This window comes from Gorilla gorilla, chromosome 16 (genome assembly GCF_029281585.2).
Source record: "Gorilla gorilla gorilla isolate KB3781 chromosome 16, NHGRI_mGorGor1-v2.1_pri, whole genome shotgun sequence".
NCBI lineage: Eukaryota > Metazoa > Chordata > Mammalia > Primates > Hominidae > Gorilla > Gorilla gorilla.
In genome coordinates, this window is record NC_073240.2 from 49,020,607 (window position 1) to 49,039,490 (window position 18,884).

General features: G+C 36.6%; 1 protein-coding gene across 1 annotated transcript in view; it reads left to right on the forward strand.

Moving 5' to 3' along the window:
- The window catches only part of SLC12A1 (solute carrier family 12 member 1), a 111,785-nt gene that overhangs the window by 11,275 nt on the left and 81,626 nt on the right, over positions 1-18,884 (forward strand). Inside the window, exons 2-4 of the mRNA XM_055364185.2 lie at positions 4,472-5,076; positions 17,552-17,680; positions 17,836-17,911. Coding sequence (XP_055220160.2) covers positions 4,588-5,076; positions 17,552-17,680; positions 17,836-17,911 — 694 coding nt within the window. The 5' untranslated portion in view covers positions 4,472-4,587. The remainder of the gene's footprint in view (positions 1-4,471; positions 5,077-17,551; positions 17,681-17,835; positions 17,912-18,884) is intronic.

Genomic DNA, 18,884 nt, shown 5'->3' on the forward strand with positions numbered 1-18,884 from the left:
TTAATCTTAATTTTGCAGAAGAGAAACTGAAGCTAAGAGAAATTAACTAGCTTCCCAAGGTCACCATAGCTAGGGAATGGTTATGTTAGGGATTGAACTTGGGCAGTTTGATTTCTGCTGTATCCCTAGACACTGTCCTCAACACTTCTAGATAGCTTATAGGCATGGTTACTGCTCAGGTCTATGGAATTCCAAAACCAGCTGTCTCTGTGAGATTCCTTGATGCTTTCCATCTCATAATAGATTTAGAACATATCTGTTATTAGCTGTGGATCTTCTGGACCAAATCCTCACCTCAAGGAGGCTCTCTGTACCCCAGTTGGTTCAAGAGTGTAGGCCTGGTACACCTCATAGCCAGTTAGTAACTTGGCCCAAGAACAGGCCACTGGGCCAAGTTCAACTGAACATACTGAAAATTGTGTGTGCCAGGAAACTAGGTCTCTTTGTTGACCAAGGCTTTTAAAGTACCAGATGTTTCATTTGTCTCCCAGAGAAGACACCCACCAAGACCCTCCATTTTGGTGACTAGAACAAACCAAGGCCAGATCTTTATTTCAAAAGAAGAAAGACCTCTACAACCAAGAAAACTTTTATGAAATATGAGCATTGTTTCTGGAAGTTCAACTCCCATAAGCTTTTCAAGTATATTAACTCTACCATAATATTATTTCCAAATCCACTAAAGAAAAATTCTATTAACCAAAAGTGTCTTCATCTGTGGTTTTTATTTGTGGTCTATTGGGTGCCTTAGTTTTTTTTGGGGGGTGGGGTGGTTTGGGGGATAGAAAAGTCAGTATCTGTATTTTCAGAAACAGAAAGAATATAAAAAATATAAAAGGCTGGTTACAACATGAAAACAACATGGAAATTTCATGAAATGTTAATTCTTCTAGGAATAGATGTTCAGTGTCACAGTTGGATCAGCCTCTAGCTTCCCCTTCCCAAAAGCCTTGTCAGAGAGGACACAGGAAAGATAGAGGAGCATACCTCAAGAGAGCTTGCTCCTGTTACCTTTCCCCCCTGTCTGAAAGGCCTAAATCGGATTCACCTTTCAAGGTTGGCTTTATGGATGGTGTTATTTCATCCATACCCCCAAAACCGTCTCCCATTTGTTCCAGGATGGCTGAATCCCCTTAAAAGAGAACAAAGACTTTCATTTCACAGTGAGAGATGAAAGGCTTAGAATGAAAATGTCTGGTTGATATAAGACCAAGACTAAAACAAATTCATACCACTCTGAAGTCAGGCAGTCAGTCAGCAAGAAAAAGGAAATTGACTGGTATCAGAGGTATTCACAGTCATTAGTAGAGGAAAAAGGTTGTAGAGTAAATAAGTGGCTCCCAAAAGGGTTGGAGGATGTCAGCTTATGGCTCCTGTTCTGGTCTGGTGAATAGAACTTGTTTTGGGTGCCAGCCCCATCCTAGCTGTTCTTTGTCTTGATCTAAACAACCAGCCCCACCCAGCTGAATTTGAAATGGGACATTCCTATGCCAAAACACTTTCTATATGAGGAATCAGAACCCTTTGTTGAACAGATAAATGCCTTGTGCTGGTGACCTTTAAGAGTGGAATGAGTTATAGGTATATACTTGTAATTCTGTCTCTATTTCTGATATAGCCTCACGACATTAGCCTGACTGATTAGCATGACATTTACTTAACGAAGAGGATCTAAAGGGTTTTACTTAGGTGTCTCTAGACACTTCTATAATCCTGTATCAGTTCACTAACTTACCTTTACACTTATTTTTTATAGACAAAATATCTCTCCCAATCTCTAATGATTCACCTCACAATCTTGTATGTGCTAAGTAAAAATCCCCAGCTAATTGTAAATAGCGCTAAAATAGTGAAAGCAAGCACTAGGTACAAATTGTTGCTGTTCTAAACCCCATACACAAACTAACTCATTTATTCCTCAAAATAACTCTACAACAAGGTAGGTACAATTATAATCCACAACTGCATTTGCAGATGAGAAAATTAAGGCACAGAAAGATTGAGTAACTTGACTGAGTTCACACAGACAGCAAGTGGCAGGGCCATGACAGAAGTTGGGCCTTCTGACTTGAGTCTTGCTCCTAGCCACTATATTACACCACAACCGAGCTACTCAGACAACTGGAAATCACTTAAATCGTTTCTTATAAGAAACAAAGAGGTCTCATTCAATTATCCTGATTGATAATCAGTGACAGACCTGAGGGAGGAATTGTTTGCAGTGTTAATAATCACCTACTTGCAGATCTGAAAAAGAAAAACCTTTTCCTCAACAAAACTCAAAAACTGAGTTGGACAAAAAAAATGTTTTTCTAGTTGGAGACAGAAAGGTCATTTAGTAGTGCCACTGAGATACTTACCCACAGTTTGGTTCCTGCCTAAAACAGTTTTCCCTGCTGGGCGCGGTGGCTCACACCTGTAATCTCGACACTTTGGGAGGCTGTGCCGGGCAGATTACCTGAGGTCTGGAGTTCGAGACCAGCCTGGTCAACATGGTGAAACCCCGTCTCTACTAAAATTACAAAAAAATTTAGCCAGGCGTGGTGGTGGGCGCCTGTAATCCCAGCTACTCAGGCGGCCAAGGCAGGAGAATCACTTGAACCTGGGAGACAGAAGTTGCAGTGAGCTGAGATTGCACCAGTGCACTGCAACCTGGGCAACAGAGCGAGACTCCATCTCAAAAAAAAAAAAAAAAGTTTTCCCATATTTCCCAAAATAGAAATATTTTCAATAAATCATTGATTCCACTCTTAATCTGATTACTTCCCATGCAAAAGAGTCAAGGTAATGTCTACTACAAGCAAGATAAAATCATTTCAGACACTACTTTCTAGTTACAGAGTATAGAAATTATCTCTGGAGAACTATATTTTAATACACATGCTAAACAATAGGAGGTCACTAGGACTCATCTGTAAGACGGTGGAACTCAATTTATCTATCCCCAAATGACTAATGGCAATGCTCATATTTTTTGGACTATTGCTGTTAAGGGATCCAATTCTCCTTATGAATTAAAGAAACTCTATGTTACTTCCTGTCTAAAAGGATTAATGGTTTACTACTAGTTACCAGTTGATGTGGTACTTAAGGTTCCTCAGGGCTAATGACCTGGTGGGGCTTACAGTACTATTCCAGGCCAATCATTGCACAGTCATCTCTTTCAAGAAATTTTCTAACCAATAAGCAGAAGCCTAAGTTTCTGGGCTGAAAGCTAAGTGCCCCATATATTCCTGGGTGACGCTGAAGCAGGTCACATTTCCTCAGAAGAAGGCTCCTTGGTGGTAAGTTGAACATTTCTGGGCAGGGTAAAAATCATACTTAATATTATGTCATAAAGTAGATTCTGAGGAGTAGGTGAGGGTGTCAAGGACTATGAAGAGAAGTGTTTTGTAGAAACTAAAAAGATAATAGCTTCATTTATAATTTCCCCAGGAAAGGTTACTTGAGAAATGAAGTTGAGGTTTTTTTTAATTCAAATACACAGCTTTAATAACTGCATGAGAGAGACAAGTTTTTATTTATATTTATCTCATTTTTCTAGAACTTCCCTTGAAAAGCCGAATTTTAAGGTATCAATAAGGAAATATAATTCTAAAGAAAGTGTTTTAAGACAGGCCAGTACTATGAAATTGCGAAAATTATTGTGAAGTCTATTCACCTCACAGTCAAATATAAACCTCTCAATTATTGAAGACATTTCATTAAAATGAGTCAGTAGAGCATGATTATTTTACCTAAACATAGCAGAGGACTTTTTTAAGGTATATGACTTATTTCTTATAGATATATGACTTATTTCTATATTCATATTTTTTTAAGGTTTCATGTTAGTATTTGCAAAACAAACAAATGTATGAGCAAATGAAACATTTGGATCTTGTAAAAGATCTAAGAATTCACAGAGACATCATCTTGATGGGATGTATTTTTAAAATGCATATTCTAAAACATAATTTTTTACTTGTTGCATAGGTAACAAAATTTGGAATTTATTAGTTGAGCATAAACTAGCAACAATATATTTTTTAGAAGTTTTGTTTTCCATTTTATATGTTATATAGTATATATTCCTAACAATCAAAATACTTTGCAGTTTCAGCATTTAGTACTGTCAGTGAACTGTGTCTTAGGCTGAGAATATTCTCATCAGCTCTTACTGTGTTCAATAGGTAAAGTTACATCTTTTCTAAAGTCATAGTGAACTCCAGTGCACTGAATTCAAGCAAATTACAGACACAGGTAACATTTTAATGACTGCATTGGAAATTCTGTTTGCTGGAACAGTTTTCCAGTTATTTATTATCAGATTTAATTACTCACATGACTAAGGTTCCTGGACAGATAAATTTTAGTGAAATGAGTTTAAAATTGTATGTCTTGTAAAATAAAACTGTTCCCTTATATCCCACCCTTACCTAAATATATTTGTATTACTTGGAACAAGTTTAATTTTCTTTTTCAATGACAGCTTTGAAGAACATCCTGAAGATTATATAGGAGACAATATATCAAGAATCTATTTATTGAATCATCTAGAACAAAAGCCAGGAGCTCCCTAATGGAAGCACATTAGTGTTTATTTTGATGAAGAAACACATAGATTTTTTAAAACACCACAAAGTAGATAGCTCAGTAAAAAATCAATTTTGGAAGATGTCACTGAACAACTCTTCCAATGTATTTCTGGATTCAGTGCCCAGTAATACCAATCGCTTTCAAGTTAATGTCATAAATGAGAACCATGAGAGCAGTGCAGCTGCAGATGACAATACTGACCCACCGCATTATGAAGAAACCTCTTTTGGGGATGAAGCTCAGAAAAGACTCAGAATCAGCTTTAGGCCTGGGAATCAGGAGTGCTATGACAATTTCCTCCAAAGTGGAGAAACTGCTAAAACAGATGCCAGTTTTCACGCTTATGATTCTCACACAAACACATACTGTCTGCAAACTTTTGGCCACAACACCATGGATGCCGTTCCCAAGATAGAGTACTATCGTAACACCGGCAGCATCAGTGGGCCCAAGGTCAACCGACCCAGCCTGCTTGAGATTCACGAGCAACTCGCAAAGGTAAGCTTGAAGGACACAAGCAAGTCTCCTCCCTTATTCATAACTTCAGATAATTTCCTTCTCTTTCATTACACTGTGAATGAATGTGAAACAGTCAAATGGAGAGGTCTATTCCAAACACTATCCATCTTACTTACAAAACTGTCCCTAGCTCCCAGAAAAGTGTTTCACAGATGCTTTTTCTTTGGATTTTTTTTTTTTTTCTTGAGACAAAGTCTCGCTCTGTCACCCAGCCTGAAGTGTGGTGGACACTGCAGCTTTGAACTCCTGGGCTCAAACAATCCTCCCACCTTAACCTCCTGAGTAGCTGGGACTGCAGGCATGCACCACCACACCTGACTAACTTCTTTATATTTTGTAGAGACAGGGTCTTGCTATGTTGCCCAAGCTGGTCTCGAACTCCTGACTTAAAGGGATCCTCCCACCTTGGCCTCCCAAAGAGATGGGATTGCAGGCATGAGCCACTGTGCCCAGCTCCACAAATGTTTTCTGACTTAGGATAGAGAACTAAAGAATTAACTCTAAACATTAGGCAATATGTTGTTCCTTGTATATGATTATAGTCCACTCAATTCACACTTGGTTAAACACGGCAAACTGAATACCAGGCTGGTTTCACGTCAGTATTAATGTCTCTATGTCAATCGTATAAAAAGCAAAACACTTGTGCTTGCTGTAGTTAATACTGTGGGTGACAGCCTTTAGTGCATAGGGGTATTTTTTATATTCTTTAAAGAGAGAGCAGAGATTTATAAGATTCAGCATTTTATCCCTTCCTCTTTAAAACTTTGCCTGAGGCTCCTGAATGTGCTTAAGCATATAAAAATAACTAAATTAAAGTACAGAAGCAGCAGAAGTGACTAAACTTTTCATTATTTAAGAAATACAGCCAGGGTTCCCAAGTCTGTTAGAAGTATGAGGCAGCACTTTTTCCAATCTTTTTTGAGACGAAGTTTCGCTCTTGTTGCCCAGGCTGGAGTGCAATGGTGCGATCTCGGCTCACCGCAACCTCCACCTCCTGGGTTCAAGCGATTCTTCTGCCTCAGCCCCCTGAGTAGCTGGGATTACAGGCATGTGCCACACCACACCCAGATAATTTTTTTGTATTTTTAGTAAAGACGGGGTTTCTCCATGTTGGTCAGGCTGGTCTTGAACTCCCAACCTCAGGTGATCTGCCCACCTCAGCCTCCCAAAGTGCTGGGATTACAGGTGTGAGCCACCATGCCCGGCCTCCAATCTTGGAACTTAGTAGATTTCTTCTTCCATAACTTTCTCCAAAATATACCGATCAACTTTATCTTCCTGCTCTTCCAGACCAGTTTGGAATAAATATCATTCTTTATAAAACACAATTACCTGCTAAAAAGAATGATTAGATGTCACATATTCAAATGAGTTTACTCTTGCCCAAGTTTTGAGAAGAAAATGATTCAAACAGTTCCTTTTGTATGCATTCAACCATTCATTCCTTCAATATTTTTTTAAATGATCATCCACTCCAGAGAGTCTAGGAATACTACTCTCAGGAAAGATGCTAATAAAGGGGTAAATCTTTCTTTAGTTTCTGCTCACCTTTCCTTCCACAAGAAAATCCATCTCCAAATCGTATTTGCCTTGGCTGCTAGGGTCCCTGACTCTGGGTCCTACCACCAGAGACCAAGTGACTTCCTGAGGAGGAGCCCATGCTTTTAATTTTGTTTCCTTGTCCCCTTTCCCCACCAAACATTGCTAGTCCTGTGTACTAAATTGGCAACAGTCTGCCAAATGGCTGGTTTCCTTATAGACCTAAGATTTAGATTTTATCTGGCATACTTGATGCTTTAATCAAAAGAAGTTAGCAATGCAACAATTTCAGACAACATGGTAGCCCCCATGAAGAATTTTGAGAAGGGAGGCAGTTTGAACTGTTGAAATCCAGCTGAGGTGTCACTGTCCTTTTCTGTGTCAGGAAAGGAAAGGAAAATGGCAGAGAGAAAAAGGAGAACAGAAAGGAAAAGAAGGTTGACAGAAGCAGCCCCCAGGAGTTTCCAAGACATGGAAAGGGCAGAAAGAAATTAGGGCATTATAAAAAGATATTTCAATTGTTTCTGAAGAATTAAAATGAATCAAAGTTCTTTTTAAAAAAGACCTGAAATTCTATCCCACAATACTCTACCACGTCACACATGATAATTTTTAAATCTGCCTCCTTTTTTAAAGTTAGTATCACAATTTAAATATTATCATTCACCTACTTCCCCAATTTACAACAAAAGAAAATAGAATTCTAACTTCATTAAAAAAGAAATGGTATAAATTCACATTGTTCTTAGGACTGACATTCCAGACAGAGAAAAGTAGCTTATTTATAATTGCAAAAGCCATGGCTTGTGTAAATCTTTCAATGAAGGGAGAAAAGCTCTGAAGGAACAGGTGTTTAGAAAGCCATCTAAAGCCTGGGTGTGGTGGCTCATGCCTGTAATCCCAGCACTTTGGGAGGCTGAGGCTGGTGGATCACCTGAGGTCAAAAATTCAAGACCAGCCATGACCAACTGGTGAAATCTCTTCTCTACTTAAAAAAAAAAAAAAAATTAGCCAGGCATGGTGGCACATGCTTGTAATCCTGGCCCTGGGAGACTGAGGCAGGAGAATTGCTTGAACCTGAGAGGCAGAGGTTGCGGTGAACTGAGATAGTGCCACTGCACTCCAGCCTGGGCAACAGGAGCGAAACTCCATCTCAAAAAAAAAAAGAAAAAGAAAGCCATCTAAATGACCACACAGTAGGAATGTTATAGCTGCATTAGATAAATGTAATAGCTGTTTGGAATATTGTATCACTTTTGAAGACATAAAATGAAACTAAAGACTGAACTTCGACTTAAAGCATTTTTTTTCTTAGACACAAAGGAATGGCAAATTAAAATATTAAAAATTAGGCCTAAGCTCTGAATAATCATTTTGAAAGTGTATAGTAATAAGCTACTCTTTTACAGACTTGATGCTCAGTTATCTAGGACCCTTCATCTTGATTAAACCATGAAGAGGTATCCACGTAGCCAAATTGGGAGTAGAATTCAGATTCAACCACAGAATCTACAATGGGCACATTTCTGCAGCCAAGCCCATTCTAGTGTTGCTGAAATTGTATGGCCTAGCCTGGCTCTCCATGTGTAGCAGTCTGGGCCTTCTTTAATTTATCTTTTTATTGCTTGCTAATGAATTTGACTCAGCTACTCCCCTTACTTTTCCCCCCTCAAATATAAGAAGTGAAAACCTGCAATGTGCTGTAGCTGTGCTGCCACCTCCTTGTGACCCTTGACATTTTTATGGTAGTTCCTCAAATCACAACGAGAAATCATCAACAGAACAAACATTATGTGATTATACTCAGACCCTTCACAGATTTTGTATGCAAAAAATATAAATGATAGTGTTTACTTAAATCATTTAAAAGTAGAAGGTAATTGACACAGTACAAGCTAGACAATACTTTTTGTAACTATGATTAGAATGCTTTTAAAAGTTATAATAGCAATAGCACATTCATACTGAATGGCAGAACATGGTTAGTCAGAAAACCAATTGGATTTTGTGTAAATTTTGGCTACAATTTCCAAGTGAGAAAAAAGTTACATGACAAAATTATCCTAATAGGTAAAATAAAAAACAGGTTTGAAAGACATTATTTTAAGGCTCTACCTTAAATGAAACTCTAGTTGTGATAGATATTGACAGAATTTGTAATCCCAATGACTTGAGATCGTAATTGAATAAATTCTTTTTATTATCTATGTTAGTAAAGAGCTAAATACCTATACTGGTGACCGTTAATTATAAATTTCTGAAAACTCTACTTAAAAGCAGGAGAAACAACTGTCCTTTACTTGCTCTCTGCAAGCTATTGTACGAACTACATAACTTCTACTTATCTTGCAAGATGCTTGTAAACATTAGTTTCTATAAGTATAAAGTCTACCCTTACAATGGGTAAGAATTCAATAAATGATCGTTGATGATGATAGTAGTAATTTTTATACTAGCTTTTTATTTTAACAGAAAAATAAATACAAATAAAATATTTAACAAATACTAAAAAATATGTAATAAAATGTTTCTCTTCTAACATCAATATTCAGTTATTCTCTCCAGGACAATCATTACTAACAGTTTCTTGTAAATCCTTCCAGAAGTGTTCTAGGCTTATATAAACATACACATGTATCTATAAATATCTGGATTCCTATCAATCTTTCTGTTTATATTTATTTTCAAACATATATCAGACGTATTTTCCACATTGTTCTGCACTCTGCAGTTTTTACCAAACATACCCTCGAGATCTTTCCGTATTAAAGCATATGTAATAATTATTTGACATCTGGCAAAGATTAATCTAATGCCTTTACTTTGTAAAGAGAATTTTGCTTTCAGTATCCAGCCTAATTCCTGTGACCAACTTTTCATATCCAATTCCTTACTACAGGACTAACCAAAATGGAACTCCTTTTCAGCCCTACTAACCACCATTGTTGTTAGCATTTCAGAAAAATATAATTTAAAAGGATTCAAGGAAATATATAGACTTTCTATCGAAGCCATGTGTCATTGAAATAAGCTATCTATGAAAAGTATAAAATACTATAAAATTAAGACAAATATTATTCTTAAAGAAGCTAACTCTATAGAAACTAATCCAAAAAAAATCCATGAAATGACTATATTTGGATCATTATGCTGTTAACAACTACAAATAATTTGTAAATAAAAGCATTAACTTTAAATGCAGTGTAGTAATAACCAACTTTTTGTTGAGAATTTGTTATGTTTCAGACACTGTGCTCACACTTAAAAAATTCTCACTCAATCCTTAACAACAACCCCTCAAGGGAGGTACTATTATTATTGCTTTTTTATGGATGGTGAAAGTTTTATAAAATGCTGTGGATCTTTTAGAAGAGAAAACAAAGGCTTGCAAAAGTCAATGAACTTCCAAGGTCAAGAAACCAAGGTCACATGCTCATAAGTTGAACCCATGTCTGCAGGACTCCAGAGTCCTTGATCTTCAGTTCTACTTTCCATCCTCAATCTGCTTTCCCTTGGCACTTTTCATTAACTCATTCAACAGCTGTAGAGAATGGTGGGACTCAGGCACGAAGAAGAAAATCACACTCTGTCATGATGGGCTGAGCAGGAGGTTCTTTCTTGTTTCAGTCCTTTTTTCTGAGACTGTGACAAAAGATTGTATTGCTTGTCCTACAGAATTAATTATGTCTCAATCATTTTCATTGTCACCATCAAAAGCATTTATTAAGCATGTATTTACAAGAGTTTCTGTGTAAAGTGAGTTAAAGTGACTTGACCTCTTTCCTCTAGAATTTTTTTTTTTTTTTTTTTTTTTTTTTTTTTTTTTTTTTTGAGACGGGGTCTCGCTCTGTCACCCGGGCTAGAGTGTAGCGGCGCAATCTTGGCTCACTGCAAGCTCTGCCTCCCGGGTTCACGCCATTCTCCTGCCTCAGCCTCCTGAGTAGCTGGGACTACAGGCGCCCGCCAGCATGCCCGGCTAATTTTGTTTTGTTTTGTGTTTTGTTTTTTGTTTTGTATTTTTAGTAGAGACGGGGTTTCACCGTGTTAGCCAGGATGGTCTCGATCTCCTGACCTCGTGATCCGCCCGCTCAACCTCCCAAAGTGCTGGGACTACAGGTGTGAGCCACCACACCCAGCCTCCTCTAGAATTTTATAAGTCAAACGACATCGTTATGGATACGAATAAAGGAAATGTAGTCAAGTTAACAAACATTAAACCACATAAATCAATGTATTAAAATATATATTAAATGCTTATCTTCTATAAAAGTACAAAAATGTACAAATGTTTTCTCTAGAAAATAACCTTTTCTACAGTGTTTCAAAGTTCAAATTTGCAACTTTAGCATTCAAATTGGGGATATCTGAAATTAGAAATAATTACTAAGCTAACAACAGCCAAATAAAATCCAGTGACCAGAAGCCACCCTTAAAATATTTGTTGGAGTGAACCTCTGCAACTAAGAGTTCATTCTGATACTTTAGTTAGAGTTTCTTAGCACTCAGGGCCAGTTCCCCGGGGAGCTCACACTATTAAAACAATCTGTGGGAAAAAAAAAAACAAAAAAAACAATTAATTTTTTATTATAAATAGTTTAGTAATAGATGGCAAGAAGAGCAGTAGTTCCCTTAAACTTATACTTGGAAAATATTAAGAACCTTTCCATTTTCTTTTTCATATGCCAGTTTATTGCACATAGCTAACTTTTGTCCTAAATTATCAAAAACACAAGTCAATTTGTGTGTGAGATATGTGTTTTCAGCTATAGTAAATGCACCATGATTACAAATTGTGACCATTGGTAGTGATTTATAGGCATAATGTGTAATAACTTTCAAAACAAGAAAAAAAGACTTTCATTTTCATAATTTAAAATATTGCCTTTTATCACAAAGGGATAGAAATGTATAAACATAATACTATTGATCAGTAAGGTATGGAAATATGGTTAGAATCATATGTTTTTCATTCTGAAATGAAGCTTAGGAATCATCTGGTTCTTACTGGGATTGGTTTTTAGATAATTGAGTGGCAGGAGTGGGAGGGGCTTAGGTTAGGTGGAATAAGTTTGGCCATATGTTGATCATTGTTGAAACTCAATAATGAGTACCTGAGATTTATTTTGTTATTCTCATTACTTTTACATATGTTTGAATATGACAATAATAAAAGAAAGTTTAAAACAACAGGGGGATCATCTAGGTGTGAATATTTACAGAACTGTCTCTCGGTGGTGGTCTAAGAATTCTATCAACCTGAGATTAAAGGCTCAAAATTCAAAAGAATGTATAAGTAGCAAATATTATCTAGTTGGAACTTAAAGAATAAATATATTTATTTTCCCTGCTTTGATGACAGACATAAAGATATAAGTAACAAATAGTATCTAGCTGGAACTTAAAGAACAAATATATTTATTTTCCTCTGCTTTGATAATAGCTATAAAGGTATCTGATATGTTTCTGGGGTCTGAAAAATCACATTACATATTAAACAAAATAATTTAATCTTTCATTATCAAGAACTCATTGCCCTTTAAACTGCATGTGATTGAAGATTCATTAGTTGTCAAAATTGGAGTGGGGATAATCTTTTATCAAGTGGTCTTTCTTTCATTTTTTAAACATACTTTATTTTACTTTTCCTGAATCCTTAACACACAGGTAAAATTCTTAGTAAATAAATAATCATTCCCTAAAGCTACATAATTTAGAATACATTTATAAAAGGTTATGGGTCATCATTTATGGTAATGGGAGTGTGAACAAACAAATTAATTCAATGTATGAAGGGAAAAACTGGTTTCAGGCAGTAATCATAAAACTTTTAGTCTTTGAGACTTTGGCCTCAAGAACATGAACCAGCTAGGAGACTGCAGGCCACTTGCTACACAGCTCATAGCCATCAAGTCCCCACAAACCCTCCACCCAAAGTCATGTTCAGTACTTTGATGATGAGTTTACAATTGCTGTTCTGATTTACTAAGGAGGCATTTATTAAAGAGTGAAACAAAGGTTTGCTTTGCCATGTCAGAACCGTAAGATGGCAAACAGAGAAAAACAATTTTGCCTTAGAGTAAATTACTTCAAGATAAGATTTTCACAAAATCCACTGGATTTATTCTTATTGGCAGTATTCAAGCATGGTTAAACACCTTGATGGAGGACGTACCCTGAATTAATTGCACAACCAAAACTAGATTCCAAGTATCCTAGTTTATACAGTGCAGGATTTTTTGGCTGCTACATGAGAGTAAGCAATGGAAATGGCTTCTGTGCTTGTAAATTTACTATCAGACCTTAATAGTCAACAAAAGAAGTATACATTTGGGGTTTTTTCCCCTCTATGGTATAAATATATTTAAAACTTTGAAACTCTAGCAGGTTGAACATATTATTAATACCTAAGGGAGAGTTGAACACCCTACATTGACTACTCCTTTGAATAATTTAGAAAATGATTGCTTTACTAACTTGCACATATAGTGGTTTCCCTGTCATCCTCTCATAGAATATGCTTTTTGCATCATATTGTGAAATCCTAGTGATAAATTGAAGAACCATTAAACTGTGACCAGGAAGGGCATCCATCAGGAAGGAAAGTTCATTTTAGAGGAAATTTTAAATACCCTGTTCATCCTTTAGCCTACTTTGTAAGATTTGTTTACAGTCTTGGATATTCTCATCAATTCATATCTAAGGGTCACAATCACCATTGGAGTTTATCAGCTAGCAGAGCAATTTCCCAGACCAAATCTTCAAGTTTAATCAGAAAACATAGGTTTTATTCCCAAGACCATCTTTAAAAAAGGCAAGCAACTAAGGCTGTGTCTCTTGGGATCCTCAATTAATCTACACAAAGAAAATTGCCCCCCAAAGTGAGTAACTACAGATGGTCTGGCTATGGGATTTTGATTAACTAGAATATTGACAATTTTTTTTTAAGTTTTTCTCAAATCAAACTAAATAAATAGATCTCCTAACAAAATAATCCCTTCAATATTCATGGACATTTTAACACATTCCTCAATTCCCTGCTCTCATTGATTATACATTTCAGTTATGAAAAAAATGAAAGTTACATTTGACCTATTCAGCTGCCATATGCGTACAGAATTCTTTCAGAGAAAAACAGAATTTTTAATGGACTGGAAAACAGCCTCAAATGTTTCATGCATCTGAAATTGACTGCATTGTATAGACCTGTGCTGTCCAATATGGTAGCCACTAACCACATGGGGCTATTGAGCACTTGGAACATGGCTAGTCCAAACTGAGATGTACTGCCAGTGGAAAATACACACGGAATATCAAAGACTTAGTATTAAAAACAGAATGTAAAATATTTCCTAATATTTTTATACTGATTATATATTGAAATAATATTTTATAGATATTCTATTAAGTAAAATACATTACTAAAACACTCGTGTGATTCAGTTCTCTACAAGTTGGGGTGCAACTATTGCTAATAAATACTTATATTGCAAATATTAGAAATACGATATTCTCCAAAGATTAAATATATCTTTAAAATGTAAGGGTCCATCTCTAAACCTAATTTACTGCACCAATTTCTTTTTACTTTTTAAAAAGTAGAAAATTTTGAATTACATACTTGGTTTGCATTTATAGCTGGTATAGATGACCAGTTTCTGCCCCACTATGTTAGCCTCAATTTTTTGGACTGCGTTTATTCTTACATTGGTGTGAATATATTATGTTAGCTTTCAATTATTTGTGCAAATAAGGACTGAGGATATCTAAGATTAACATATTCCTCAGGTAATTAAAAGCTAAATTTTAATTATTAACTTCAATCTCCTCTGTTATTCCATTTTTTCCCAATACTGTCAGAAAATAATAAAATAATCTGTCTTAGGATTCAGTCCCTTCTTCTTCACTTTTAAATGTGACCTACCCAGAAGAAACAATAAGAAATGAGCTGTCCCATAGAGATGGAAGATAAAAGAAGTAGGAGGCAAGAATGGATAAGAAACTAGGATATCTGCTCTTAAGAGGTAGAGATCACAAACTTTCAAGTCCACCTTCTGAATTCAACATTGTTTTGTTATTGTTGTTTTTGCTTGTTTGTTTGTTTGTTTGAGATAGGGTCTCACTCTGCCACCCAGGCTGGAATGCAGTGGCACAATTGTGGTTCACTGCAGCCTTGACCTCCCTAGCTCAAGTGATCCTCCCACTTCAGCCTCCCAAGTAGATGGGACTAGAGGTGCATGCCACCACACGCAGGTAATTTTTTTCTATTTTCTGTAGAGATAGGGTTTAGCCATGTTGCCTAGGCTGGTCTCAAACTTCTGGGCTCAAGCAATCCTCCTGCCTCAGCCTTCCAAAGTACTGGGATTACAGGCATGAGCCACTGTGCCTGGCTGATTCAGCATTGTTTATTGATGGCCTGCTATATGCCAAGCCTTTGGCTGGTACTGAGAAAAAGTAACCCACAATTTAGAATCATCCTATAATAATGGTAATTAAGTGCTGAATCTTTCTCTGATTCACTTGTCACACAATGACTCTTATGACTCTGTATTATGCTGGTTATCCAAGTGTCACAATAGTATCATGAACAAGGTCTCAAGGAAGAAGAAAGTTTGAGGAGAAATGCTTACAAAGACAAAGAAAATGCACTCACCTCGAGAAGGAAAAACAAATAAATAAAAAGACAAGGAGAAGAACAGGCTAGAAGAAGAAGACAAGAAGTCAAAGTTACTTGGAGTATAGAGGCCAAATGAGGGCAGTTTACCATGGGTAAGCTATACTTTAGCCCAAACAAGCAAGAGTCTTTGAGTATGGCAAGGGCAAGAGCTTCAATCATCCTAAAATGAACCTTTGATACTAAATATGGATGTTTATTTCACACCAGCTCCATTTTAGAGGAAGAAAAAATGGTTTTATCTAAGACTTCTTAACTAGTGATATCAGAACATATCATCCTAGGCTTAAACCAGTTTAGACCACTTAAATAAGATATAGTCATTCTATAATCGTGGTAATTGAGGGCTCAATCTCAGAGCCTTCCCCAGTGGTTTCAAAATGTTTCCTAGAAAAGAAAACTGTTTTCAGAGCTCAAAGAAGTACAGTCTACACAAACGGCCGGGTAAAAGCCAGATAAGCTAAATTAAGTAAGTGCATCTGAAATTATTCAAACCCATATCTTAAAGAGAAATTATACATAGAGAACTATTCTCAATTTGACAGAAAAAGAGCTGTTTCCTGCCCTCTTGAGCTCAGATACTATCGTAATGAGAATGGAAGTCTTTTTCAAAATCAGGCCACAGGAAAAAACTATATAAAAGTTTAAACCCTTATTTATACTACCAACTTCTTATTTCTACTCAACTAGTAATCAGTTATGAAACTTCTTATCTTCTATAAGATACTAGCATATTCAACAATTCTCAGGCAAAGGCATAACAGAATCTCAAAGAAACTTCTACAGGAATAACATTCTTGTCATCATCCAGTGCATTTAAACTTTTGTGGAATACTTTAAACTTTATTGTTTTGTTTTCTTAGAAAACTTGTCGGCCGGGTGTGGTGGCTCATGCCTGTAATCTCAGCACTTTGGGAGGCCAAGGCGGGCCTTGAGGTCAAGAGGGTCATGAGGTCAAGAGATCAGGACCATCCTGGCCAGCAAGGTGAAGCCCCGTCTCTACTAAAAATACAAAAATTACCTGGGCGTGGTGGTGCACCCCTGTAGTCCCAGCTACTCTAGAGGTTGAGGCAGGAGAATGACTTGAATCCAGGAGGTGGAGGTTGCAGTGAGCCGAGTTCATACCACTGCATTCCAGCCTGGGTGACAGAGCAAGACTCTGTCAAAGAGAAGGAAAGAAAGAAAGATGAAAGAAAGAAAGAAAGAGAGAAGGAAAGAAAAAGAAAGAAAGAGAAAGAGAGAAAAAGAGAAAGAAAGGAAAGAAGGAAAGAAAGAAAGACAGAAAACATGTCTATGTGTCTTTCATTGAATTCTCTTAAAGATCCTCTGAGGTGTGTAGAGAAGTTTTATCATCATGATTTTAAATGAATAAAATAGGACGGGTGCGGTGGCTCACAACTCTAATCCTAGCACTTTGGGAGGCCGAGGCAGGCGGATTGCCTGAGCTCAGGAGTTCGAGACCAGCCTGGGCAACATGGCAAAAGTCTGTCTCTACAAAAAATACAAAAAATTAGCTGGGTGTGGCGGTGCGCACCTGTAATCCCAGCTACTAAAAATACAAAAAATTAGCTGAGTGTGGTGGTGTGTGCCTGTAATCCCAGCTACTCGGGAGGCTAAGGCACAAGAATTGCCTTAACCCGGGAGGCACAGGTTGCAGTGAGCCAAGATTGTGCCACTGCACTCCAGCCTGAGTGAAACAGCAAGACTCTGCCTCAAAAAAAAAAAAAAAAAAAAAAAGGTAGATAGATAGATAGATAGATAGATAGATAGATAGATAGATAGATAGATAGATAAAATGAAGTACAGGGAGTTTCACCAAAAGAAGCACAGATCCTCTACTTAGCTCAGGAAGGTTCTCTTTTTGGTAGTAACATGACTTCCAAAGACCCTTATTTACTCTGGCTGTCCCTTCCTTGTAGCCCTTCTCTCTTTTGTTCCTCTTATGTGCTAAACTTATCCAAATCTGACTTTTCACCAGAAGAAATATTCTCACTAGTGGAAGAACATCTCAGGTTCCCTTCACCCAGCCCTAAAAAACACTTTAAAATGACTCACAAAATGAAACTTTCCGCTTCCAGGGCAAAAAATATAAGTTTCACTAAAATTCTCAGAATATATTTAGTTTGGGGGTTTTTTGGTATTTTAAGTTTTATTTCCATTGTTTTGATTTGCTTTGAAAAGCTTCATGGAACCCTTTGTTCATTGACCAACTACTGTGTTTTTGCTATCTATAAAATGCAGAATGTGGCAGTCACCCCAAGTTCAGCTGACAGAGTTGCTAACGGTGATGGGATACCTGGAGATGAACAAGCTGAAAATAAGGATGATCAAGCTGGTGTTGTGAAGTTTGGATGGGTGAAAGGTGTGCTGGTGAGAAAGCTCTTCTGTTTACAAATGAAAACTATCCATTCAATGTTCTAGTGAATTAAGAGTGAACAAGGCCTGGGCACAGCTTTATGAAGAGCTCCGGGTTTTGTCCCACTATCGTTTGTCCTGTCTCCTTTCAATACCGCTTCTGTCCACAGGTAAGATGCATGCTGAACATCTGGGGAGTCATGCTCTTCATTCGCCTCTCCTGGATTGTTGGAGAAGCTGGAATTGGTAAGCATTTTTCCCCCCCTAAATAATTTTGCATGTAAATTATAAATTCAATAAGCAATCTTTTTTCACCATTGATACTGAATGTGAGATGAAGGTCACAGAAATAATTTACAGTTGGTCTCCTTTTACTTTGCTTCTTTGACGATGTTTGTCAGAAAGCAAAGGTGAAGAGTTAACTCCTATGAAACTGGAATTTTCCAGCTTGCCAAACAGGTGAATGCTCAAGGAGATATCTCTATCTTTTGATAGAGTTTTAGGTACACAGACATATAATAGCATGTTACTTTTAGATAATAATATTTGTATTGGGGGACATATTGACATTTGCCTCTCATTTGTTACCGAGTATCCTTCTTGGCATGATTGGTAAAACTTCACTGAACAAAAATAACTTGTGAGAAAACTGGTGAAAATGTGACCTGACTAATAAAAATGCTGAATTGTTGAACTTTTTCCAAAGAAAATAATTGTGTTACTTTCAGGTACCAGCAGTAAGAAAACAAAGGTTAATCAAATATTGCCAGATACAAGCTTTAAGTGAAAGATGAAATGACTAAGATAATATGTGCATTACTGTTATTTTTTTCTAAATGAAAAATGGATAATAATGACATTATTTTGAGTGGTTGTTTAATGTTTTAAATATTACATTCCATTTTAAATATTATTTCTTCTAGCAAATCTTTTTTGTTGAAAGTATATTAGTAAAGTTTTTATGAAAAATCTAATTGAATTGTATTAAAGTTCCCCATTTAATGAGATAAAAATTAATAATGTTCTATTCCATATATGGGAAATACATTATGAATTCACTTTCTGGAGAAGACTTAGTCTCAGGAATATGGAAGTTCTATTGTGCTTTCAGATAGCACTCCAGAAGGTATCTTAATTCACATTTTAAAAGGTAGTTGGTCATTATTTATTGGCTTTGCTCTTCAAAACACACGCAGCATCACCGGAAGACTAACTCAAA